The 26884-nt window shown below is 43.3% G+C and overlaps 1 protein-coding gene across 1 annotated transcript in view; it reads left to right on the top strand.

Annotated features, from left to right (window-relative positions):
- NCKAP5 (NCK associated protein 5) overlaps positions 1 to 26884 on the top strand; it is a 1115675-nt gene that overhangs the window by 1018103 nt on the left and 70688 nt on the right. The window contains 2 exon segments of the mRNA XM_033946444.1: positions 15020 to 15156; positions 19481 to 19607. Of these exon segments, the coding sequence (XP_033802335.1) occupies positions 15020 to 15156; positions 19481 to 19607 (264 nt within the window).

A 26884-nucleotide genomic window follows, 5' to 3' on the forward strand; every position in this document is an offset into this window, starting at 1 on the left:
AAGATTTAGAACAATTGCTTTTACTTACTGACACTTAAGGAGAATTTAGGAGACATCTAAAAACATATCTGTTTTCGAAGTATTTAGGCAGCTAATTCGTAAAAATTTTATTATGCACTATTTTGATCATTTTACTGTCTCTAATTATTGGCTTTTAACTTTTTTAGTTCTATTCAACTTCTTTTATTGTTTTTTTTAACTATTGTAAACCGCATAGAACTTTACAGCTTTGCGGTATATTAACTGTTTATTATTATTTTTTGAAAAATCATTTTTATTAAGGAGTCAACAAGAGAAACAGGCAGGATTATTATTATGACGACTTACGCGCACTGTTGGCAGTGAGGCTTGAGAACTTACACCAGCCTTTGACACGGCGTAATTGTTTGTGACCAAGATTAGGCACAAAACTGTGAATTTATGTATGGAACTGCCACTATAGAATGCACGCTCATCACCTAAAACTGTGGCACCTTTTATTGAATTTACCCCGTAGGTACCTATATGCCTCTCTTGAAGGTGTATACATTACACCGCGTTTCATTATGCGTGATTTTTGCGGTTCGTGGACTTTCCTGGGAACTACTGCACGTAACAAGAACAGACTGTATCTTACACAATGCGGCTTGAACAATTCTGTGCATGACCCTGAGGCAACACTGCTGAGGACTGTCTGTTTGACAGAGGTGAGACGAGGCGCTTGGGTGATGGAAGTGTCAGCAAGCATTTTTTGCAAGCTTCCCTCCCTTTGTTTAAGCCGACATGACTGTGTATTCATATTCTTTCACTGCTTACACTCAACTGAGGGTGTTGGTGAGGTCAAGAGAGTGGCTTCTCAATTCTAAAAGGGATAATGAAAGCCACATATATTATAATACAGCATCTAATGGATTGTGTGAATCCAAGAGAGATCCAATCTGACAAAATCACATGAAGGGTTTTATTCAGTTTTAAACAAGATTCTCAAGGATTCTTCTTTTTTTTACATAAGCTACAATATAATGAGTTTTATTCTGTAGTCAATGAATAACTTTTTCTGCATCTCAAACTTGGATGATCTGTAATTTTGTGAATAATAATGCCTTACCTACTTGATATGTATCACATTCAGTTTTTTCCCCGTGATAGATATACTTTTAAGTAATGATTTGTTTCCACCTTTAGCCTACTTTACTTCAAGTTCACATATTCAATTTCTATGAACCTACTTAGCCAAAGGGCATTACGGAAATTGTTCTTATTATGGGTTGTTATAACGATGCCCCTCTGTCTTGATTTCAGCGACATTTTGTGTCTGCTACACCATCTGTTTTCAGTGCAATTACAGATTTCTTCTTTGAAGCTGATATAGATGGGATTTTTTTCTCCAATGCATGATTTAAAAGATCCTTTTACAAAGCTGTGGTAAGAATTGGCAGTAGCTTTCCATTATTTGGGTCTTTCCTTCATTCTAAGGCCATTTATACCATAGCCACAAAAACCCTTATTCTCTATCAATTTCATTTGTGGCCATGCATTAATGTTACCATTATCACGCAGATACGAGGGGGGCCGCTGAAAAGTTCTCAGCCCAACCAAGAAGAAAATGATATGGAGCTATGAAACTTACAAGTTATTCCTTACTTTTCTTGACACTTTTGTTTCAATGATATAAAATGAAACGAAAAGTGTCAAGAAATGTGTGGAATAACTTGGAATAAGATTCTCTTCTTGGTTGGGCTGAGAACTTTTCAACAGCCCCTCGTATTGTGATGTCATAATGCCTCATTCCACCAATGCCTAAGAGCCAACCTCACAGATGATGTCATAATGGTTTGATTTCCCTATACTAGTGCCCATTTACTCTCAAATTGTGTGCCCCAAAGAGATTCCAGGTGTGCCACGAGAGATTCTAGAATTTTACTTTATTTTTAAAAATTCCCTTCATAAGTATACACTAGAATAGATGACATGCACATCACGTATTCAAGAGTCTGCCAATGTTATGTGTGTCTGTGTGCATAAGGATACAACCACCCAAACGAGCATCATTCTTTGATGTGATTGGTCCTTGAAAACTAACAGCAAGTAATTTTATTTTTATTTTTTATGCAGTAGTTATCCGAACTTGGATTTTCAGCTCTGACAGAAATAAAAAAAAAGAGAACAACTGCATATGGTGGATGATGAAATGAACGTTTGCTTGTCGACTATCAAGCCATGTTTTCAGTAAACAAGCTCATCCATCGTATTGACTAGCAATTCTATTCTATCTACTTAAGTTTCACCGTTGTTACAATTACCCATAGATAGCTTAAAGAACTTTAAAAAAATAACTCTCAAATTTAATTTTTTGTTGGTCTTGCAGTTTTATAATGTGCCGTTTAGTGTGCCAGAGCTAAAAAAAAAAAAAAAAGTTTGAGAAACACCGTACTAGGTGCATTTGCTTAACTGAATTGAACAGGGTCAAGGAAAATGTGGAAAAACTTGAAAGTTTCATGGCTCCACGCCATTCTCTTCTTGGTTGGGTTGAGAACTTTTCAGCGGCCCCTCGTATTATAAAACAAATTATCATGTGAGCACTTACTGACACCTATTTAAGGATAGGTATTTAAAGAAGATGCCCACTCTCTGACCCTAATAGTTCAAGTTAAATTTTCTGTGAGAGTATAGCCCAAACGTCAAATTGAAAGGGTGTATATTCTCGTACCCATCCTAACTCTCTTCACAGTGAATAATACAATGTTTATAGATCCTCAGAAGTATCACCTAGCACTCATACAAATGGATTGTGTCAGGCTTTATGTACTACTTCCTCACCGGATCTTCCATACTTTGCTATTAAATTTATAAATACTTTTTACCACCTTACTATATAACTAGTTTAAATACTTAGCTTAAAAATTGTGGTCATGCTTTCAGGGATTTATACCACCAACATGTTTCACCCAAAGGGGTTTTATCAAGGCACCATATCCCTAATAAAATCAAAGCAAACATTTTAATGCTTACATATCTAAATTATGCTACTATCTTGGACTTAGTTAACTACCATATCCCAATGCTGTAGGAACACTTTTTACAGATGGTTCTTTAATAAAAAATGCACAAACCTTTTAGCTTACCTTTCTAAAGCTTAACGCCGCTGTAACCGACCACTGAATAGTTAATTCAAAAGGGCCGTGGCTTGTTCCTGTCTCACTTAAATACACTCCCCCAGCCTGGACTGCTGATGATGATGTCATCATAGGGTTGACACCAACATGCCCTCCTAAGGTTCACCTTCTGTCCCCCTACTTCAGCCAAAATCCCTCTCACTTTGTTATCATGCTTTTTCACTGTCTTCCATCCTATTGTATCATTCCTAATTAAATTAATCAATTATATTCTACTGTTCTTTACATACCACATTTATGTAATTGCATTATTGTAAATTAGACATCCCTGTGCTGTATTTCTTGTCCCTCTTCTTTTTTATTATTTCAATTCTAAGCCACTTAGATAATTACTTGATTTGCAGAATAGTAAATAAACTTGAACTGTGAACAACAAAAAAATAGTAAAAGGTAATTAACCGTGGTTAGCATAAACAAATGCCAAAACTAACGTGAGACACCTTAGTTTGACCTGTGATAGGCTCTTTTTATGCTGTGTTAAGCATAAAAGCACCCTAACAGCTAGATTCACTAACCCTTCCGATCGTGTCCCGACAATTGCAAAACCAGATTTTGCGATCGTTCCCCGACCCCGACCCAATTCACTAACCTCCTAGCCGATCAACCTCTGACCCGATCCGATCCGCACATGCAAATGAGGGGAAACGGCATGCAAAGTAGGAAAGCAGCGATTCACTAAACAAAAGAAGGAAGACCGATTGGGCTTGCCGATTGAAAAGTGAAGCGGTTGCTGAGGACCAGTCGCTTCACTTCTTACCAACTCTCCTGTCCTTTAAAACCACGGGCTGGCAATGTGCTTTTGCAGAAAACATAAAAAGGAATTCTTCCTTTTTTATATATTCTGCAAAACGCATTGCCAGCCTGTGGTTTTAACCCCACCCCCGCGCTGATACCCGCTTCTATGACAGGAAGGTTCCCACTCCCTCCTGCTATCTGTAAAACACCCGACTTCCCCCCCCCCCCAACTCCCTCCTGCCATGCCAACTCCCTGTTCTGGTCCCCTCCCCACCCCCTCCTCGTACCTATAACGGCGCAGGAGGGGTGCTCAATCCCTCCTGCTTCAATGCCTCCCGCAATGCTTCTGAGGCTTTAGGCCCCATACCGGTGCATCGTGTGATACATGGGGAGGGGCCTATGGCCCTGATTGGCTCAGGCGCCTTGGGCTTCTCCCTTGGGAGGGCCTGAAGTGCCTGAGCCAATCAGATACTTCCTTAGGGTCGAGCCTAAGGAAGTTCCTGATTGGCTAAAAAATGGCCAATCAGAGACTTCCTTAGGCTCAGCCCTAAGGAAGTCTCTGATTGGCTCAGGTGCCACAGGCCCCTCCCAAAGGAGGCTCGATGTGCCTGAGCTAATCGGGGCCTTAAGCCCCTCCTCATGCATCACATGATGCACCGGGGCAGGTGCTAAGGCCGGCATTGCGTTGGGGCCGGCAGAGCAGCAGGAGCAGGAGGACTTTGCGCTTCCTCCTGCTCCCGAAGATCACTGGAGGCCTACGGAGCAGGAGGGACTGGGCACCCCTCCTGCTCCCAACATTTAAAGGTACGGGGAGAGGAGGAGGGGGGCATGGGTCGCTGGTGGTGATGGTGGGGTTTCCACAGCAGGGGGGAGTTGGCATCCCTCCTGCCATATTTGCCCAGGTGGGGAGGGCAGCCTCGGGTGTAGTAGCTGTTTTTCTTTTTTTTGTTGGCAAGATATTTTGCAAAATATCTCTGTCATTAAAAACAAAAATGAAAAAAAAAAAAAACAACAACCCCGGCAGAAGCCCTGAGAGCAGTGACAGGAGGCTGCTTCTCCTGTCACTACTGTCAGGGCTACCCCGACTCAATCGCTCACTGAGCGATTGAGTCGGGGAATTTGCATGCAAAGATAGTGAATCGATCGCTGTTTCAAAATCGGCCAACAGCGATTGAATCGCTATCTTTAGTGAATCTGGACCTATGGTGTGCTAATAGAGCAGGGTACTTGGAAACAAAGCACAACTGGAAAACCAAAGTCAAGTAAGGCATTTCAACTGCTTCTGTTAAATAAAGCATTTATTTGATGGCTCAAACCCCATGTGAGAATGTGATGATTCCTGCAACAAGCCATTCAGTTGGGATGATGATTGACAGCAGTTCTGTGCGGTAATTGCTTTCAGGGGATTCAGTGCCATTATATACAGTGCGGGGCTGAGGCGCTGGTCCAGTGATTACGGCAGCTAAGTACTGTTTTTCTTTACCTAATTTAGCTTGCTGCTGGTGGAACTGTGTCTTTGTGCCCCTTTTGGGGTAGTGCCTCTGTTCGGGGTATGTGGAACCTCTTTCTGGATTTAAAGCATCGTTTCGAACCTGTCTGTGGATATACAGCACTTTTTTGCATTACTTGGAAGCACTGAAATAGTGAGCATCGAAACCTTATACGAACATAAGTGGAGTTTTTTAAGCAATGAAGCCCAACTGAGTTTTTTTCTCCACTTATTATTCTTTTCCCACTTTTCTTTAGGGTTTCTTTGCTTTCTCTACTCTGTGTGCTTGGTTTGTGTTTGTACAGATGAATGGTTCCCTATAGTATAGATTTAGAGCAGAGGTGCCCACACTTTTTGGGCTTGCGAGCTACTTTTAAAATGACCAAGTCAAAATGATCTACCAACAATAAAATTTTTAAAAAAACACAAAGCACAATGTACACAGAGAAAATGTTAATTATCATTTATATTCTGCTGGTTTTCAAAGAGGTCAAGGCAGATGACTTTATGCAATGTCACCTCAGGAACAATTATACAAAAATAGACAAATATACCCTCTCCCTTTTTACTAAACCACAATAGTGGTTTTTAGCGCAGGGAGCTGCGCTGAATGCCCTGCGCTGCTCTCAATGCTCATAGGCTCCCTGCGCTAAAACCTACTATTGCGGTTTAGTAAAAGGGGGCCATAGTGCAAAAATATAAACAGCAGGTATAAATTCTCAAAACGGACACATTTTGATCAATAAATTGAAAATAGAATCATTTTTCATACCTTTGTTGTCTGGTGATTTCATGAGTCTCTGTTTGCACTGAGCATCCAATATTTCTTCCTTTCTTTCAGCCTTCTGTATGCTTCCAGACTCATTCCCTCCGCCAACTTTTTCTTCCTCTCTCCCTGCCCCCCTCCCCTTTCTTTCTTTCTGTCTTCCTGTCCCCCTTTCTTTCTTTCTGTCTCCCTGCTCCCCCTTCTTTCTGTCTCCCTATCTGCTCCCAAGCCACTGCTGCGCCATCAGGGAACAGGCCTCCAAACCACCACCACTGCCATCGGGGAACAGGCCTCCAAACCACCACCGCTCCCTGCTTCCCCACACAGAAGTGTCAGGCCGACCAGATTTCCTCTCCCGACTTCATTTCTGAAGTCGGAGATGAAGTTTCAGGCCAGACAGAATTGGCGTCAGGTGGGGGGAAGTTGGTTGGCTCAGCGCTTCTGAGTCGGGAAGCAAGTAGAACGCGAAGGCAATGCGATTTAGAGTATGCTTGCAGTGATCTAGTGATTATATATACGTACTCTTTTCCTCTTTGATTTGTAGTGATTCAGTGAATCCCCAGCTCTACAGGCCTGCATTTTTATTTATTTTTTTGTTTATTTAATGCTTGATGCACTTTGATTTAATGAGTAGACAGCCTGTTCAACCAGTCAAACTGCATCATACAAAAAAGTAGCCCACCCCCCAGGGCTGTGGATTCTCCGAATCCCCTGAAGGCCCTGACATTACTGATCTGAATTTGATTGGCTGAGCAGCATCCGCCTGTTGCGTACTCAAGCAATCAAATTTAGAGCAGTGCCCTCAGGACCTTTAGGGGGGTGGGGTTAAGTCCCTGAAGGCCCTGACCGCACACCACTGGGTGACAGCCAGTTGAGGATCACAGTAAAGTCTGAGTTGTAAATTCATTCTCAAGAGGCTAATGGTTAAATCGATCCTTCAGACAGATAATGTGCTTTACGTATTCTTAGGAAATTAGAAGAGAGAGGTTATAATTAAACATCTTAAAATTCAGTTGCTTTTTGCAGTGATTCCAGTGCCGCAATATAATGGTATAATAGAGTGCTAACTCAGTCTGTGCGCTTCATTGAAAATGTCTCTTCTCATTTCGCTTCAGTGCTAAATAAATTATTGTTTAAATCATACATTTTTTTTTTTAAATAAATGCATTTTTAATTAATGACACATCGAAGAGAGATGCAGAGAAGAAATCTTAGTTATAGATTGTGTTCCGTGCTTGAATAGTCAGATGCGTGACCTCAATTCGGCAGCGTGCTGGAGAGTAGACTCCATGATTAAACACTGCCATTATAACAAATTGAACAGAAGCTGCAAGCGTTGAATTGCTTCATAAGAGCTTTGGTAGCAGTGAGATTGCTCTGATCTTAATGCTAATACTCAGTGAGCCGGCCTTCTAAGGTTTGTGTCTTAATTAAATTGTCATGAAGAGATGCTAAAAAAAAAAAAAAAGACTAGTAAACAGCAGATTCTGTGAGGTCAATTCATTCTTCTCCCTAATGTTTCCCTTGACCACCTCATTCCCGATCTTTCTTCCCTAAACAAATAGGTTTGAAAGAAATGCCATCGGACGATACTCAATATATATCCTTTGGATGACTTACCTTTCTGTTTCATCCAGAGCAAATTAAGTAAACAACATCTTTTTCATTCGGGAAATTTCTTCCTTCGAAGTATCGTGTCCTGTCAGCTGATGTACATTCAGAATGATTTCTGGGTGCTATCTAACTCTGAAGTGGATATCAGCGTTATAAGTCACCCTGTGATGTTTTGAAAGGCATGTGCTTCTATCTTGGTGTTTTACTACACTTAAGAACATAAGAAGTTGCCTCCGCTGAGTCAGATCAGAGGTCCATCCTGCCCAGCGGTCCACTCCCGCGGTGGCCCATCAGGCCTAATTGCCTGAACAGTGTCCATGACTAATTTTGTAACTGCCTCTGATCCTCTAATTCTATCCCTATTACCTACCTCTACTCCTATCTGTACCCCTCAATCCCTTTGTCCTCCAGGTACCTGTCCAGACCCTCTTTGAAGCCCTGTAGCGTGCTTCTGCTTATCACATCCTATGGTAGCGCGTTCCATGTATCCACCACCCTCTGAGTGAAAAAGAACTTCCTGGCATTTGTTCTAAACCTTTCCCCTTTCAGTTTCTCCGAGTGCCCCCTTATGCTTGTGGTTCCCCGTAATTTGAAAAATCTGTCCATGTCCACTCTTTCTATGCCCTTCATGATCTTGAAGGTTTCTATCATGTCTCCTCTAAGTCTCCGCTTTTCCAGGGAGAAAAGCCCCAACTTCTTCAGTCTGTCAGTATATGAGAGGTCTTCCATACCCTTTATTAGCTTAGTTGCTCTTCTCTGGACTCTCTCAAGTACCGCCATGTCCTTCTTGAGGTACGGCGACCAGTACTGGACACAGTACTCCAGGTGCGGGCGCACCATTGCACGATACAGTGGCAGGATTACTTCCTTCGTCCTGGTTGTGATACCCTTCTTAATGATGCCCAACATTCTGTTCGCCTTCCTTGAGGCTGTGGCGCACTGCGCTGACGCCTTCAATGATGTGTCTACCATCACTCCCAGGTCTCTTTCAAGGTTACTCACCCCTAGCGGTATTCGCGGTTTCAGCATTTGCGGTTTTGATTATTCACGGTTTTTAGCTTCCTGGCTCCTCCCCCCAAATTACATCAGCTTGCATAGAGAAATCGCTGATTCCAAGCGTTTACAGAGAAAATCGCTGATTCCCAGCACTTTCTTCACCGTGTTTGGCCTCTCCTTCAGGAACAGCCCAGGTCTCCCACCATGTTATTCGCGGTTTCACCCTATTCACGATGGTTTTTAATAGAAAACAGCAAATAACATATGAAAAAGTTATTCGGGGTGTTTCAGTATTTGCGGTTCTGTTAATCCCCTATCACAGCGAATACGGAGGGTGAAGTGTACAGTAAAACCTTGGATTTGCAAGTAACTTGGAGCCCCTTTTACTAAGCTGCGATAGCGTTTTTAGCACATGCGGGATTTTAGCGCGTGCTAAACCCGCACTTCGCAGCTAGAACTAACGCCAGCTCAATGCTGGCATTAAGATCTAGCGCGTGCGGCAATTCAGCGCGTGCTAAGCGCGCGCTAAAACCGCTATTGCAGCTTAGTAAAAGGAGCCCTTGGTTTGCAAGTGTTTTGCAAAACATTTGATTCAATTTTAACTTGATATACAAGCAATGTCTTGCAATACAAGTACGTATAGTATTTTGTATTAAAGTTTTTGGGTTGTGGAACGATTCGCCTGAGTTTCCATTATTTTCTATGGGGAAATTCACTTTGATATATATGTGTTTTGGGTTACAAGCATGCTTCTGGAACGAATTATGCTCGTTAACCAAGGTTTTACTGTATTTATTTATTTTTTATGCCTATATACCACACTATCCAAAAGTCTTGGCAATTTACAAGGGAACATACGAGCACACAGTAGAGCAAATGTAAGGATACATTAATGGAAGTAAAACCCGGATGTCTCAATCTACCCTCTTTTTTTCAGGAGCCATATAGTAGCCCTAATTAGAGAATGACACAGGGACAAATTTTTCCCCGTCCCTGTAGGAACTCATTTTCCTGTCCCGTCCTTACGAGTTCTTTTTCTGTCCCTGCTCCATTCCTGCAAGTTCCATCCTCATCTGCACAAGCCTCAAACACTTTAAAATCCTAAGTAGCAACATTCTAGAGCTCAGATTATGATGTCATAATGCCTCATTCCACCAATGCCTAAGCTCTGTCCTCATTTGCACAAGCCTCAAACACTATAAAATCCTAAGTAGCAACATTCTAGAACTCAGATTGTGATGTCATAATGCCTCATTCCACCAATGCCTAAGCTCCGTCCTCATCTGCACAAGCCTCAGACACTTTAAAATCATAAGTGTTCGAGGTCTGTGCAGTTAAGACAGAACTTACAGGAATGGGGCAAAGACAGGGACAGCGACAAAACTCGCGGGGACGGGGAAATTGAATTCCTATGGAGATGGGGAAAAATTTGTCCCCGTGTCATTCTCTAGCCTTAATTATTATATACTTCACCTAAGACTTTTGGGAGCCCATTTACTGAAGTGTAAGCTTTGCTATTACCACATATTTAACGCAAAATTTAACATGTGGTAAGATCAAAGGCTGTGAGGTACAAGCAGGGGGCTTATCCTTCATCTGCCCTGCATTTACTGTTTTATACAGGTTTTTAAATATATATTTATAGTATTTGTTAAAGGCCCAGTTAAAAGCCACCTCTTCAAGAGTGCTTTCAACTCTTAACTCCTCTCACCTTGAGTTCTGCATCCCCAACCCTGTATGTCATGTCTGTCTGTCCATGTTAGATTGTAAGCTCTTCTGAGCAGGGACTGTCTATAAATGTCAAAATGTACAGCAGTATGTATGCCTTTTTGCGCTATATAAGTGATAAGTAGTAATAGTATTTGATAAGTATATGTTAATTAAGAGTTTGGAGTCTTGGTCTCAGTATTAAAAGTTGTTTCATTGACAGGGCATTTAACTTATATTCCCTTTATATTTCCTGCATTTACTGCACAGGGCAGTTAGGTAATGCAGCAGAAGCACTGCATTGCATGCTATGCCAAATTGCACAGGATCACTTGCACTTGGAATGTAATGCGGCCTGAGCCTAGAAAAGAAATGATAGCTGCCCCCATCTACACAGCTCAATTTCTTCCATGGCACAGTCTCAATTCTCCTCCTTACACCTCCAATCTGCAACCGCTTCTAATACCCACAAAGCACACATCTAACCCCCTGATCCTCCTTCCCGACACCTACCCCCCAATCACCAATCCCCTTCCTGACACCCACAAAGCACACTTCCCATTCCCAGTCCCCTCCCCAGAAACCACAAAGCACACTTCCAATCCCCTTCCCAACACCCAAAAAACAAAAAGTGCAATCCCTGTTCTCAACACCCAAAAAGCAATATCCAATTCCCAATTCACTTCCTGACACCAGAAAGCACATTCCCATCCTCAATCTCCTCCTTGATACCCATAAAACACACTTCCCAACCCTAATCCCCTTCCTGGAACCCCCCCAAAACATAAATTTAATACCTAATCTCCTTCTCTCACAAATCACACTTCCAATCCCTAATCCTCTTCTATACACCCACAAAGCACAAGTTCAAACCCTGATCCCTTTCCCAACACCCACAAAGAACACTTCCAATCCCCGGTGCCCTTCCCAACACTTACAAAGCATACTTCAAATCCCTGATCCCCCTCTCAACATCCACAAAACACACTTTCAGTAACCAATCCCTTTTCTAACATTAACAAAGCGCAAGTCCTATCACTTGTCCCCTTCCTGAACCTCTCAAAGTGTCCAAACCCTGACCCCCTTCCTGATACTCCATTATAATTTAGAGGGACCCCCCCCCCCCACACACATATACAATGCTCAAAGACCCCCTATTCATAATCTTCCTCCCCTCCCATAATACAGCCCCCAACAACCCATCCTTCCCCCACCCCTGATCCCTCCCCATGTTCTATCAGGGGGGGGGGGGGGGTCCAGTTTTGGCCAGGCAGCAGCAGTGCCTCTCTTTTGCCACTCATGATGACACTGGGATCCAAAATGCTCACTGAGACCCCTAGTAGTCATCTGACAACACTAGTACTATCGTCATTCCTAATAGTTGGCACTTTTTAACAATCCATTTGCTAGCTGTCACAGCCAGCCAGTGGCGTAGTAAGTGTGGAGGGACGGGACGGTGGAACGGTCCGCCCCGGGTGCCATGTTGATGAGGGCGTCAACACCCCTCCTCCTTTCCGCCCCCACCTCTTCCCACTCCTCCCCTCGCCATGGGCGTGCCCCCTTCCCTTCCCCCATACCTCTAGATGTGCACTGTAAAACAAATAGAGAAGAAGACAAAATAAATTGGAGATATAAAATGAAAAACTACAAAATGTTGATTAAAGAAAAATGTTCAAAATATTCGCAGAAAATTGGTTCATCCAAAATTAACAGTAGAGAATTATTCAAGTTGGTAAATAGACTAACAGATATCACTTGGATACTGAAAAAGGAAAATGAAAGTATACCTTCACTGAAAATTTTGGCTGAGTTTTTCAATAATAAAATTCTTGATCTGAGAGCAACTATACCTTCCCCTATAGACAATCGGGACTCCCAATTTAGTTATCAGGAATATGATGCCAGAGTTGACATGCTTTGGGACCATTTTGAAACTCCAAATTGGCATCAATTTTTAAAATTGTTTAATAAATATACCAAATCAAATTGTTTGTTGGACGATTGTCCCTCAAAGATTATGAAAGTAGCAACATTCGATTTTAAAAGGGACTTATTCAATTAGCTAACTGTTGTACTTACTAAGGGATTGTTTTATGACAAATTGGGACATATTTTGATTATAACTATCCCAAAAGACAAGAATATATCAGCTGCCCTGAAATCCAATTATAGACCAATAGCGAGTATTCCCCTGTTTACAAAATTAATGGAAGGATTGGTGAATCTAGAGTCAGTGAATTATCTAGACAAATTTAATATCCTTAATGAACATCAGTCAGGATTCATAAAAGGTTATAGTACAGAGACAGTTTTAGCATCAATCCTTGACCAACTTCATGATCTTTTCAGTAAAGGTACTAGCGCTTTAATCATGCAATTGGATTTTAGCAGTGCTTTTGATCTGGTGGACCATGAAATATTGTTGAACTATTTGGACGCAATGGGACTCTCAGGAAGAGTCTAGACCTGGTTTCAGGGTTTCCTGACAAACTATCATATCAAGTGGTCTGTGATGGTAATTACTTTTATTCTTGGAGTAATCCCTCCGGGGTACCTCAGGGTTCCCCGTTATCACCTACGCTATTTAATATCTATGTTGCGTCATTAGGACAGCTACTGCAAAATTTAAATTTATATATATATGCGGATGACATTTCTATTTTAATTCCTTTGAATGATTTAACTAATGATATTTTAAAACAAATTTCTTATATCATGACTGAGATAGAGCAATGGACAATCAATTTCAAATTGAAACTCAATACAGAGAAAACTAAATTTTTCCTGGCTAGCCCTAAAGATAAAATAATCAGACCATCACTTTGTTTGAATGGTCATGATTACCCGATTTCAAAATCTATAAAAATACTGGGAGTCATACTTGATTCTCAGCTAACCATGGTAGAACATATGAATTTAGTGGTAAAGAAGTGATTTTCGCACTATGGAAATTAAAGACCATAAAAAAAATACTTTGATCCACTATCCTTTAGACCAGGGGTAGGGAACTCCGGTCCTCGAGAGCTGTATTCCAGTCGGGTTTTCAGGATTTCCCCAATGAATATGCATTGAAAGCAGTGCATGCAAATAGATCTCATGCATATTCATTGGGGAAATCCTGAAAACCCAACTGGAATATGGCTCTTGAGGACCGGAGTTCCCTACCCCTGCTTTAGACTATTGGTACAGGCATTGGTCTTGTCTATATTGGATTACTGTAATATTGTTTATTTGGGGGCACCAAAGAAAAAACTGAGAATAGTACAGAACACAGCTGTCCGATTGATATTTGGATTGAGAAAAAAATATCATATCAGTCCCTTCTATCGTCTGTTATAGTGGCTCCCAATAGAGGCATGAGTACTATTCAAATTTTCTTGTATCTGTTTTAAGTTGATTTGGGGAACTTCCCCAACTTACCTTTTAAGCCATTATATAGCCTAATGAGGACAACTAAGAGTTCTTATGTTTTTGTCGGTGACAGGTCAAAAGCGCGCAAGACAATCGCGCGCGGACAAAATCACGCAGACAACTCAGCGCTAAGACAATGGCGCTCACAGACAATTGCACTAAAGACAATTGCGCGTCACGATATCTCCGCGCAAGACAATTGAGCGCAGTGACAACTCAGCGCAAGACAATTTAGCGCAAGATAACTCAGCGCAATGACAATTCAGCGCGCCACTAGAGGCCGCTTGCCGCTCGAAGGACACGCGCATGTACAGCACATTAACACGTCATGTTACACGTGATCACGTCAACGCGTGTTCAGTATGATTCCCTTGACTCTTTGCGTTTTCAATATAAGTCACGTGAATGCATTTTCGTTACTATGGTTACGTTACCTCATTATATATATTCTCTGAACAGCATTTAAATAGAAGTCACGTGAATGCATTTTTGTTACTATGGTTACGTTTCCACATTATATATGTCCTCCGAACAGCCCGCCTTCCTTTCGCTGCCTGACCGTGTCCGTTATAGGTAAAGATCTGGTTTTGCTAGTACTTGATCTATAACGAATATTTGTCTTGCGCGGATTTGAGTTGTCTGTGCGATTTTGTCCGTGCGTGATTGTCTTGCGCGCTATTGTCTATGAACCGTATTTGTCTACCAAAATTTACTGGCTGCAGATACAAGACTTTTTTGGATAGGACCCTTGCATGCCAGGCAAGTAAGCAGCAGTCCTGGTGGGGTAATTGCATCGGTGGAGCCATGATGTCTTATGGTGCATTTTGAAAACTAATTAAGTCAGCATTGTTTGGCAAATTCATTTCCTAAAAGTAGATATCAGGGTTAACAAAAAATTTTTATACTGAACATTGTTAAGTAATGTGTTGTATTTGTAATTATCTGCATTTCACTGATTGTCCAGCCTTCTGTGTAAACCGCCTAGAAATTGTTTGATTATGGCGGTATAGAAGAATAAAGTTATGTTATGTTATTAGATGCTAAATGCAGCATAGCAAACGGACCTGAACTCGGCAAAATGCATCTCTTAGCTCAGGATTATTGAATTGATTGTTGTTGTTACTTTACATCCCCTTCTTCCATTAGGAATAATTAAACCTAAAAGGCAAAATGAACCAGAACCCAGCTTTGCTAGCTCCAAATCATTGGCTCATGGTGCGGAAGTCTCAGAATCAACAAAGGATCTTCCGAACTGGGGTAACAAGAAATCCACACAAACACAGGTACAGAGCTACAGGTCGAAATCTAAGTAACAACATGCGAGCATGAGTAAAAGCAGACTTCAGAAAAAAAGTCCGGTGAAAAGGTATTTGAGAAAAAGCGGGGAAAAGAGAAAGGGGATGAGGCTTAATACACTGCCTTTCTCTGCTTACAAACAAAGCGGTTTTATATAGGGTTACCAGCAGTCCGGGGAAACCCGGAAATGTCCTCTTTTTAGAGTACTGTTCGGGCTCCCAGACAGACTTCCCAAAACCCTGGCAATGGTCTGGGCTTTGGGAAGCCCTGACGAGCTGCGGCCACCTCTGGAAGGGCCTCTGAGCAGGCACAGATGATGTCATACACATCTGCGCATGCTCCATTCTTCACCAGGGAAAAAAGCTTGCGTGCCTGAATAAATTCATCTAAACCATTCTGAGCTCTCGTGGAAGAACGGTATAGAAAAATGAATAAATAAATTGATATTCCCCTCCAAAAATGTAATACCAGAAAAAGCGAAAAAAAACCATGGGAGTCTTTTTATTAAGGCGCGCTAAACGATTTAGCACATGCTAAAGATTAGCACGCGCTACTTGCTAAGGCATCCATTATATTCTATGGGCGTCTTGGCACTTAGCGTGCGCTAAATCAGTTAGCACACCTTAATAGAAGGACCCCATGGTTAACACAGGCAAACGGCAAAAGTAACCAAAGACACTTTACCGTGTCATGTTAAGTGAATGTTAGCACTTCCTGCAGTGTAGTAAAAGTTCCCTTTAGATTGTGAGCCCCCGTACCTGAATGTAACTCACTTTGAGCCACAACCGAAAAAGGCATGTGCTAAATCCCAAATCCCTCTCTTTTATGTATAACACAAATGTATTCAGGGCTTAAAACAATTGATTAAATGCTAACAATTAAACATAATCATAGTATAAAAATATCAAATCATGGGTTTAAATCAGTGGTTCCCAAACCTGTCCTGGGGGACCCCCAGTCAGTCAGGTTTTCAAGATATCCCTAATGAATATGCATGAGAGAGATTTGCATACCTGTCACTTCCATTATATGCAAATCTCTCTCATGCATATTCGTTAGGGATATCTTGAAAACCTGACTGGCTGGGGGTCCCCCAGGACAGGTTTGGGAACCACTGGTTTAAATTAAACCCAAAAATTAGGAATAGAATTCTGCCGATACAAAAGATACCTAGACAGAACGCTTGCTTTCCAAGCAGGCCAAATGAACAACTGGCTGGGCAACTTAATAACGCATTCTTCATCCTATCTAAGTTTAAAAAAAACTCGTAAAAACAAACTTGTTCAACCGATTTGTAACCTAAATGCTCCCATTGCCCTACCGCTTTACTCCATCTGATTTTTACCACGATCTCTCATTCCCGCTCTGTTCTCCGCCTACATGTATTGATGACTGTCCAGTGCGCCTATTCTCGCTGATTGTTTGCAGCATGTTCCAGCCCTCTTATCTCTGTATCCGCTTCATGTATTTTAAAACCTTACTTTGTACCTATAAACCGCCTCAAACTACTATGGCTTTGGCGGTATATAAGAATAAAATTATTATTATTATTATCTAGGAAGTTATGAAATGTAGGTGTCCTTTTATTAAGCCGCAGTAAAAAGTAGCCTTAGTGTGCCCTTACGCAGATCTTTCCTGCATGTTAAATCCAGTTTTACTGTAGCAATAAATGGCCCATGTCGCCATTAGCATGCAGCCATTAAAAAATATTATCAATCATTTTATAGGCAGTAAGGGCCAGATTCTATAACTTTTAGACACCGGTCTACATGGTTTTCAATCAAGCACTAGGTACCTTTATAGAATCATACCTAGCGGCACCTAGGTATCACTAAGGATGTTGAGGTAGACACCGGTATGTTAGGCCAGGCTTTACCAACAAGGCTGAAAGCAAGATGTATTATTCATTTACCTTGGAGTTACCAAACCTACAGTACTGAGTTACTGGAGGTTAGTGACTCTCATGTTATTTTGATTCTCAGAAAACTTTTGACAAAGTTCCTCATGAGATGTTCCTGAGAAAATTAGAGTCTTGGGATAGAAGGCAATGTTCAGTTATGGATTAGGAATTGGTTATCAGACAGAAAACAGATAGCAGGATTAAATGGCCATTTTTCTCAAAGGAGGAGGGTACATAGTGGAGTGCCACAGAGATCTGTACTGGGACCAGCGCTATTTAACTTATTTATAAATGATCTGAAAACTGGAACCTCGGTGATTAAATTTGCAGATGACACTAAACTGTTCAAAGTTGAAGAAATGCAAGCAGACTGTGAAATATTGCAGGCAGACCTTAGGAAATTGGAAGACCGGGCGTCCAAATGGTAGATGAAATTTAATGTGGACAAATGCAAAGTGATGCACATTGGGGAAGAATAACCTAAATCATAGTTACCAGGTGCTAGGGTCCATCTTGGGGGTCAGTGCCCAAGAAAAAGATCTGGGTGTCATTGTAGACAATACGATGAAACCATCCACCAAATGTGCGGTGGCAACCAAAAAAGAAAACAAGATGCTAGGAATTATTAGAAAAGGGATCGTAAATAAGTCTAAGAATGTTATGATGCCTCTGTATCACTCCATGGTATGACCTCACCTTGAGTATTGCATTCAATTCTGGTCACCTTATCTTAAAAAAGATATAGTGGAACTAGAAAAGATTCAAAGAAGAGCAACCAAGATGATAAAGGGGATGGAACTCCTCTCGTTTGAGGAAACACTAAAGAGGTTAGGGCTTGACAACTTGGCAAAGAGGTTGCTGAGGAAAGAGAGTCTACAAAATTCTGAGTGGTATAGAACAGGATCAAACTTTTACTAGGGGGGGAGGGGACACTCGATGAAGTTACGAGGAGATAACTTTTAAAAGCAAAAGGAGGAAATATTTTATTTCACTCAGGGAATAGTTAAGCTCCGGACCACATTGCCAGAAGATGTGGCAATAGCGGTTAACATAGCTGGTTTTATAAAAGGTTTGGACAAGTTCCTGGAGGAAAAGTCTATAGTCTGCTATTGAGACAGACGCAGGGAAGCCACTACTTGCCCTGGATTGGTAGCACTGAATGTTGCTTCTATTTGGGTTTTTGCCAGGTCCTTGTAACCTAGATTGGCAACCGTGAAGATGGGATACTGGGCTAGATGGACCATTGGTCCGACCCAGTAAGGCTATTTTTATGTTCTTAGGTTAAGCTGTGATAAAATACACCATTTTACTCCTCCATATACATTTTTTTTCTTTAAAGAGGATCCCCTCTTTTTGAAACTGCTGCAAACTCCACAGGTAAAATTACTCATGGGCTTTTGCATTTGTTCACACATTTTGAAAATTGCCCTTGCACTGGGCAGCTCTTCAATATACAGTGGTACCTTGGATTACGAGCATAATCTGTTCCAGGAGCATGCTCGTAATCCAAAATGCTCGTTTATCAAAGCGAGTTTCCCCATAGGAAATAATGGAAACTCGCTTTGATACGTTCCCACCCCCCCCACAGAGGCCAGCAGCGCTGCTCCCCCCGAAGGCCCCGCGATCCGACACCCTCCCCCCCCGCGATCCGGCACCCCCCTCCCGTTGCCATCGGGCACCCCCCCTGCGAGTTCACGTTCTCTCCGGAGAGAACGTGAACTCGCAGGCCTTGAGCATGCGCACATGTTCAAGGCCAGCACAGAAGAGGAGGACGACATGTCGGTGCTACATTAAAGTAAGAAGAGGGCTCTGGGGGACTTCAGGTTGCGGCGGGGGGGGGGGTGCCCGATCACGGCGGAGGGGTGCCCGATGGCGGCGGGGGGGGTGCCCGATGGTGGGGGGGGTGCTGGATCACGGGGGGAGGGTGCCGGTTCGTGGGGGGGGGGGGGGCGCTCGCAAATCGAGGTGTGCTCGGTTTCCAAGGCGCTGATTTTGCGAATGTTTTGCTTGTCTTGCAAAACACTCGCAAACCGGTGCACTCATAAACCGAGGTACCACTGTATGTGTATATATATATATATATATTTTTTTTTTTTTACAAAGGTAGCTTAAGATATCAAAATCAGTGAGTTAAAACATTGTGCTCCACTAGTTAACAGCTTCATGTTCAAAATTCTTGTTTCATTTTGCAAAAAAAATAATTACTGCTTGCTAATTTCCGCTTTTCAAAAATAACCTCAGGACCCTGCTCATGACGGACTTTGCTCAAATGCAGATTATAATACTATTGCCATATGGTCTGGCAAATGTTTTTGTTTCTTTGGCTCAGATATGCCACATTGTAATGCTACTTCATGCCCCAGTGTGTATTCCTATGGGCAGCCTAAAATCATTCTATCATTACCGTGCAGGATAAAGCCCTAAGAGCTTGCACATATTCTGCCAGCAGCGACAGCGACACCGAAACAGAGTATGAAACCAGCCGTTTTGGAACTGATGAGGAAAAGCTCTTACATATGATGAAGAGAAACAAGCCAGGTAAATAAAAATGTTCCCTCTGGAGATTCCAGAGCCTGTATCCTGGAGGGGGGGAGGGGCATTTGATTGAAGCTATATTGTAGCTCGTCTTTAATGGTTTTCATTATGCTTTCTGTTTGCTGAATGAATTGATTTTGTTTTACGTTATTTCTCTCATCTGGCACGGAAATAGTGAAAAAATAGTTGGAAAGAGAGCCATGCTACGAACAGCGTGATTAGAGAAGTATGGCTTCTAGTTTTATAGTATTTATTTCCTGCTATCAACGTTTTATCACATTTCGTGTTAGGGATTCAAGCTTTATACGGAATTTGTTTTTATTGTTGTGTGAGTCAGCTGAATGGCCATCACATAAAAACTTTATTAGAGCAATCATTAAATACATTTTCGGAAGGTCTGAAATAAACTTGCAGGAACTGTGGGTTTTATATTTGGTTATGGTGAACTTTATGATTGTCTGGCAAGTCAGATTTAAATACTATCAGAAAAAAGAAGGCATGCCTGGCTGGGTCAGACAAATGATCCATCAACCCCAGCATCAGCAGTAGCTAATCTTGGTCTCTTAGAATTACCCACCAGATACTAATGGAGAGATCTGTTGCTTGCAGCCATGTGTTTTGATTTCAGCGCTGTTAAAGAATTCTTAGGGCTAGCCAGTGGCGTAGCAGGGCTGAATGGTGAGCGGTGGCACCCCTCCCCTGCCCTCTTCTCTGCCCCCACCCCTCCTTATCAACCCTCTTCCATGCTGTGTGCCCCCCCCCCCACCTTCCCTTCCCCTGCACATTTTTAATTTCCAGGCATGAGCAACCTCATGATCCTACTGCCTGCTTCGTGTCGACAATCCCTCTGATATCACTTCCTAGGTGCGGGGCCTGGAAGTGACATCAGAGAGAGGTGACACTGATGCGGGAAGCAAGTTCGCAATGCTGCTCGCGCAGGGAAAATTAAAGAGGTACGAGGGAAGGGAAAGGGCGCATGCACGCAGAAGGAGGGTCAGAAAGGAGCAGGGAACGGAGTCATGTGATTCAGTACCCTCTTGGCTCTTACCTGGAGCTGGCTTCATGCAGCAGAGGAAGGTGGCATGCTATTAAAGGCCCTTCCTCTTGCTGGGCACAGAACCTAAGCAGCCAGGAAAGTGCTGAATTAGGACCCTCAGGAGAGCATGTCAGTAAATTGCAAGAGGGGCTAGATCCAGAGTTCAAAGGATGAATAACACAAAATTAAAAGTTTACCTAGAGCAGTGTCTCTCAAACTTTTTTTTAGCTCTGGCACACTAACCCTTCTTCTACTAAACCTCACTAGCGGTTTTTAGCGCAGCGAGCCGTACTGAATGGCTCGCGCTGCTCCCGATGCTCATTGTTTTCCTATGAGCATAGGGAGCAGCGCGGGCCATTCAGTGCGGCTTTCTGTCATTCAGTGCGGCTCTCTGCGCTGAAAAAACGCTAGCGTGGTTTTGTAGAAGAAGGGGGTAAATGGAGCAAATGTTTTTCGCAGCGCATTATAATTGAAATGATAAAATTGCAAAACCAACAAAAAATTAAATTTGAGAGTTATTTATTTAAAGTTCTTTAAACTATGCACGGGTAATTGTAACAAAGAAAAAACTAAAGTAGATAAGATACGGTGCCAACGTATATCTGAGTTTTAACTTTTTACAGTTTTCTTGTTGAGCGTTTAATTGATAAGATGTCTGCCCACTGTTTGTTCATTTCCATGTGGCTAAAGGACGATTACTATATTATGTGTGTAACCAATATGTTAACTGTATCGTTTTATGCGGTATATAAATTTTTAAATAAAAATAAAATTGCTAATCAATGCGATGGATGTGCTTGTTTTTAAGTGCAAATTATCTCAAAACGCGGCTCGATAGTCAACAAGCATCCACCATTTGCAGTCATTCTCCTATTTTAATATAATTTCTGTCGGAGCTGAAAATCCAAGTTCACAAGAACATAAGAAGTTGCCTCCACTGGGTCAGACCAGAGGTCCATCCCGCCCAGTGGTCCGCTCCCGCGGTGGCCCACCAGGTCCTTTGACCTGTGAAGTGATTTGACCATTTTTATATCCTACCTCTGCTTCTATCTGTACCCCTCAATCCCTTTATCCTTTAGGAACCTATCCAAACCTTCCTTGAACCCCTGTACTGTGGTCTGGCCTATCACAACCTCTGGAAGAGCGTTCCATGCGTCTACCACCCTCTGGGTAAAAAAGAACTTCCTAGCATTTGTTCTGAACCTGTCCCCTTTCAATTTCTCCGAGTGACCCCTAGTGCTTGTGGTTCCCCACAGTTTGAAGAATCTGTCCTTGTCCACTTTCTCTATGCCCTTCAGAATTTTGAAGGTTTCTATCATGTCCCCTCTAAGTCTCCTCTTCTCCAGGGAGAACAGCCCCAGCATTTTTAACCTGTCAGCGTATGAAAAATTTTCCATACCTCTTATCAGTTTTGTCGCTCTTCTCTGGACTCCCTCGAGTACTGCCATGTCTTTCTTGAGGTACGGCGACCAGTACTGGACACAGTATTCCAGGTGCGGGCGCACCATTGCACGATACAGTGGCATGATGACTTCTTTCGTCCTGGTTGTGATACCCTTTTTGATGATGCCCAGCATTCTGTTTGCTTTCTTTGAGGCTGTCGCACACTGCGCCGATGGCTTCAATGTTGCGTCCACCATCACCCCCAAAGATAAGAAGATCCAAACGTAACAAAACCTCAATTGCTTTGTTGCTTGTTAGGATAACTACTGCATAAAAAAATACATGTAAATAAAATTACTTGTTATTAGTTGTCAAAGAATGATGCCTGTCTGGACGGTCTGGCTCATAACATAGACATAATCTTGCGCATGCAACGTACATAGCAACGAAAGCAAAAAGAAGGTCCAAACTAATCTGCAGAAAAAACCAACCAAGGGAAAAACCAAACAAAACTGCAGACTATGTACAAGATGCAGGCAAAGTTTATTTATACCAAAATTAAAATGCAAAAATATAAATATATAGAAACCCTTTTACCAATCAAGGGACCCGACACGGTCCGTGTTTCGGACAAACCTTCGTCTTGGGTCCATGGTAAATAAGGTCTAAAGTATACCACTAAAATATGGAAGATAAACAACAAAACGCCTGATGTTTAGTACGCCGAGGATGTTTGTCCGAAACACGGACCGTGTCGGGTCCCTTGATTGGTAAAAGGGTTTCTATATATTTATATTTTTGAATTTTAATTTTGGTATAAATAAACTTTGCCTGCATCTTGTACATCAGGGGTGCCCAACACGTCGATCGCGATCGACCGGTCGATCGGGAAGGCAACGCCAGTCGATCTCGATTTGCCGTTCCAATCGGCCGGCCGATCAGCCTTCCTCTCCCCAAGGTTCCCCACCGGAATTTCCCCAAGGTTCCCCACGCACACTCATTCTTGCTGCGCCCTTCCTGCCCGACTGCCAGAACCCGTCTTCCGACTGGGGGATGAATGCACTTCCTTCGGGAGAAGGCGGGAGGGAGGTCTAGGGAAGTCACGACCCTTGAGAGCTGAGCGCCGGCTCAGTGGCGTACCTAGGGTATGTGGCACCCGGGGCCCATCATTTTTTGACACCCCCCCCATCTATATGAAAAATATGATTTTTAGTACCAATCTACATATCGCACCACAAGAGTGTACCTAGGAAAAGGCTGCATCTTAAACATCGCAGTGAGCACTAGAACACCAACACATACATTGTAAAACTAAACAAGCCAGATCCCGCACAGTCAGTTGGTCCTGTAGTCAATGCCAACTGAAAACTATGTCTTTTTCAGAACACACAGAACAGAGATACACCCTCGCCCAAAATGGAATAATCACAAACTAAAAATAGAAATATGTAGACAAAAGTTAAACTGATCCGCCAAGAAACCAGACCCTGGATACAATGCAACACCACAAAAAACAGTAACACATGTCCTCTAATACAGTGCAAAATATAAAGACAGTAGATGTAAATTTGAAAAAACTGATACATAACAATCACCACTTTATAAATTAACAAATAAAAATAAAACAAATAATGAGAAATAAAAAAATACCATTTTATTGGACTAATCCCCGTAAGCTCGGTCCCCATCCCCGCAAACCACCTGATTCCATCCACACAAGCCTTGAATTGTTTATATTAAAGTATAAAAAGAAACAATATTCTGTACAATTGTCAATTTATAAATCAGCGTCTTCTCCCCACTCTCTTCCCCATTTCCCTTCAGCATCCTCAGCCCACTCTCTCTCCACTTTCCTTCAGCGCACGCACATAAAAACAAGCAAGTAATTTTATATCATTTTCATTCTATTCATTCATAGAAATTAAAGTCTAGATAATGCCAGTCACATAACAAAACATGATTTTACAAAAATAATTCCCTGCAGTCAAGCCTGCAAGGATTACTAGATGTCTTTCAGCAGTTCCCCTCCCTCCCTCCCCCTTACCTTTGTGGCCAAGTCAAAATGATCTACCAACAATAAAATTTTAAAAACACAAAGCACGCTGTACGCAGAGAAAATGTTAATTATCATTTATATTCCGTGGGTTTTCAAAGAGGTCAAGGCAGATGACTTTATGCAATGTCACCTCAGTAACAACTATACAAAAATAGACAAATATTCCCCCTCCCTTTTTACTAAACTGCGATAGCGGTTTTTAGCGTAGGGAGCTGCGCTGAATGCCCCACGCTGCTCTCGACGCTCATAGGCTCCCTGCGCTAAAAAACTCTATTGCGGTTTAGTAAAAGGGGGCCATAGTGCAAAATATAGACAGCAGATATAAATTTTCAAAACGGACACATTTTGATCACTAAGTTGAAAATAAAATCATTTTTCCTACTTTTTTGTCTGGTGATTTCATGAGTCTCTGGTCCTTCTTCTGGTCCTTCTTCTTTCTCTCTCCCCCTGGCTCCCCTCTTTATTTCTGCCTTTCTTTCTCTCTCTTCCTGGCCCCCCTCTTTATTTCTGCCTTTCTTTCTCTCCCCTTGGTCCCCCTCTTTCTTTCTGCCTTTCTTTCTCTCTCCCCCTGGCCCTCCTCTTTCTTTCTGCCTTTCTTTCTCTCCCCCTTGACCCCCTCTTTATTTCTGCCTTTCTTTCTCTCCCCTTGGTCCCCCTCTTTCTTTCTGCCTTTCTTTCTCTTTCCCCCTGACCCCTCTTTATTTCTGCCTTTCTTTCTCTCTCCCCCTGGCCCCCCCCCTCTTTATTTTTTCCTTTCTTTCTCTCTCCCCCTAGCCCGCACAAAGCCATCGTGCCGATTTCTCCACTTCCACGATTCTTTCCCTACCCTCACCCCCAAGCCAGCAGCCGATTTCTCCCTGCTCCTTCCCCGATGTCCTGAACTTCATCGGGCAGCAGCAGCATTCACAATTCACTGCTGTTGCCCGCTTCAGGCCTTCCTCTCTGTCGGGTCCTGTCTTCATGAAAACTGGAAGTAGGCAGGACCAGGCAGAGAACAAGGCCTGAAGCCGGCAACAGCAGCGAATTGTAAACGCTGCTGCTGCCCGAAGAAGGTAATGGAGCACCGAGGCAGTCCGCTTCTCCCCCCTCCCAGCCGAACCCCCGCTGACCCTCCTATCTCCCCCCCCCCGTGAACCTTTCCGACCTTCCCAGCGAGAGCAGCAAACCTCCTTCGCGGCTTTCTCCTCCCTCTGCCGCGTTACTGATGACGTCATCAGTGATGCGGCAGAGGGAGGATAAAGCCGACGATACTGGAGGGAGGTTTGCTGCTTTCGCTGGGAGGGTCGGAAAGGTTCACTTGGGGGAGGAGAGATAGGATGGTCAGCGGGGTTTCGGCTGGGAGGGGGGAGAAGCGGTCTGCCTTGGTGCTCCAAGGCCTGGCGCCATTACCTTTTTCGATAATGGCGCCGATGCTGCTTTCGCTGGGAGGGTAGGAGCGCGATAGGGACCGGGCCAGCTGTGCACCCCCCCCCCTAAGGCGGCACCCGGGATGGACCTCCCCCTCGCCCCCCTTGGTACGCTACTGCCCTGGGGAAACAGCCTGCAACAAGATCGCGCGATGCCAGAGATCTTTGCCTGCTTCGGCTGTTTCCTCCGCCGCGGTCCCGCCCCTCCTCTGACATCAGAGGAGGGGCAGGACCGTGGCGGAGGAAACAGTCGAAGCAGGCAAAGATCTCTGGCATCGCGATCTTGCTGCAGGCTGTTTCCAGACGCGACACCCGGCGCAGGGGGGGAACTGGACCGGACCGGGAGCACCCCCTCAGGGCTTGGTACCCGGGGCGGACCGCCCCCCCCTTGGTACGCCACTGCGCCGGCTGCCCCTGGCGGAATTGACAAGCCAGTCTGGAGAAAGGCGGTCGGGAGCAGGAGGTGCTCTGCCCAAAAATGCCGGAGCTGCTGCTGCTGCTCTGACGTCTTGAGCCTGAAAATGGGAAGTTGAGTGTCGTGCTAAAAAGAGACTGGAACGGCTCTCATGGAAGACTGGCTTTTTTTCTTTTCTTTTCCTCGGCCCTGGGGATCCAGAGATTTGGGCCTGCAGAAGCCTAACGCTGACCAGCATTCCTCTCCCCGACATCAATTCTTACATCGGAGAGGAATTTCTGGGCCAGCCAATCGCTGCCTGGCTGGCCCGGAACTTCCTCTCTGACATCAGAATTGAAGGGGAGCAGAATGCTGGTCAGTGCAAGGCTTCTGCATGCAGAGCTTGGGGGGCGGTGGCTTGGAGGCCTGTTCCCAGGTGGCGACGGCAAACCTAGTGGCTTGGGGGAGGGCAGGGAGAAAGAAACAAAGGGGGCAAGCAGGGAGACAGAAAGAAAGTGGGCATGGAGAGAGAGAGAGAAAGAAAGAACAGGAGGCAGGGAGAAAGAAAGAAAAAGTTGGGGGAGAGAATGAGGTATGGAAGAGAGAAAGCATATAGGAGGCTGAAAGAAGGAATGGGCTGAAATCAGAAGATGTCAGAAGAAGTGCAGCCAGAGTGAAGTGAGAAGAAGTCAGAAGAAGAAAGTGCAACCAGAGACTCATGAAATCATCAAACAAAAGTAGGAAAAATGATTTTATTTTCAATTTAGTGATCAAAATGTGTCTGTTTTGAGAATTTATATCTGCTGTCTATATTTTGCACTATGGCTCCCTTTTACTAAACCACAATAGCGGTTTTTAGCGCAGGGAGCCTATGAGCGTCGAGAGCAGCGTGGGGCATTCAGCGCAACTCCCTGCGCTAAAAACTGCTATGTGGTTTAGTAAAAAGGGAGGGGCTATATTTGTCTATTTTTGTATGGTTGTTATTGAGATGACATTGCATAGAGT

Source organism: Geotrypetes seraphini, chromosome 5 (genome assembly GCF_902459505.1).
Source record: "Geotrypetes seraphini chromosome 5, aGeoSer1.1, whole genome shotgun sequence".
Classification (NCBI taxonomy): Eukaryota; Metazoa; Chordata; class Amphibia; order Gymnophiona; family Dermophiidae; genus Geotrypetes; species Geotrypetes seraphini.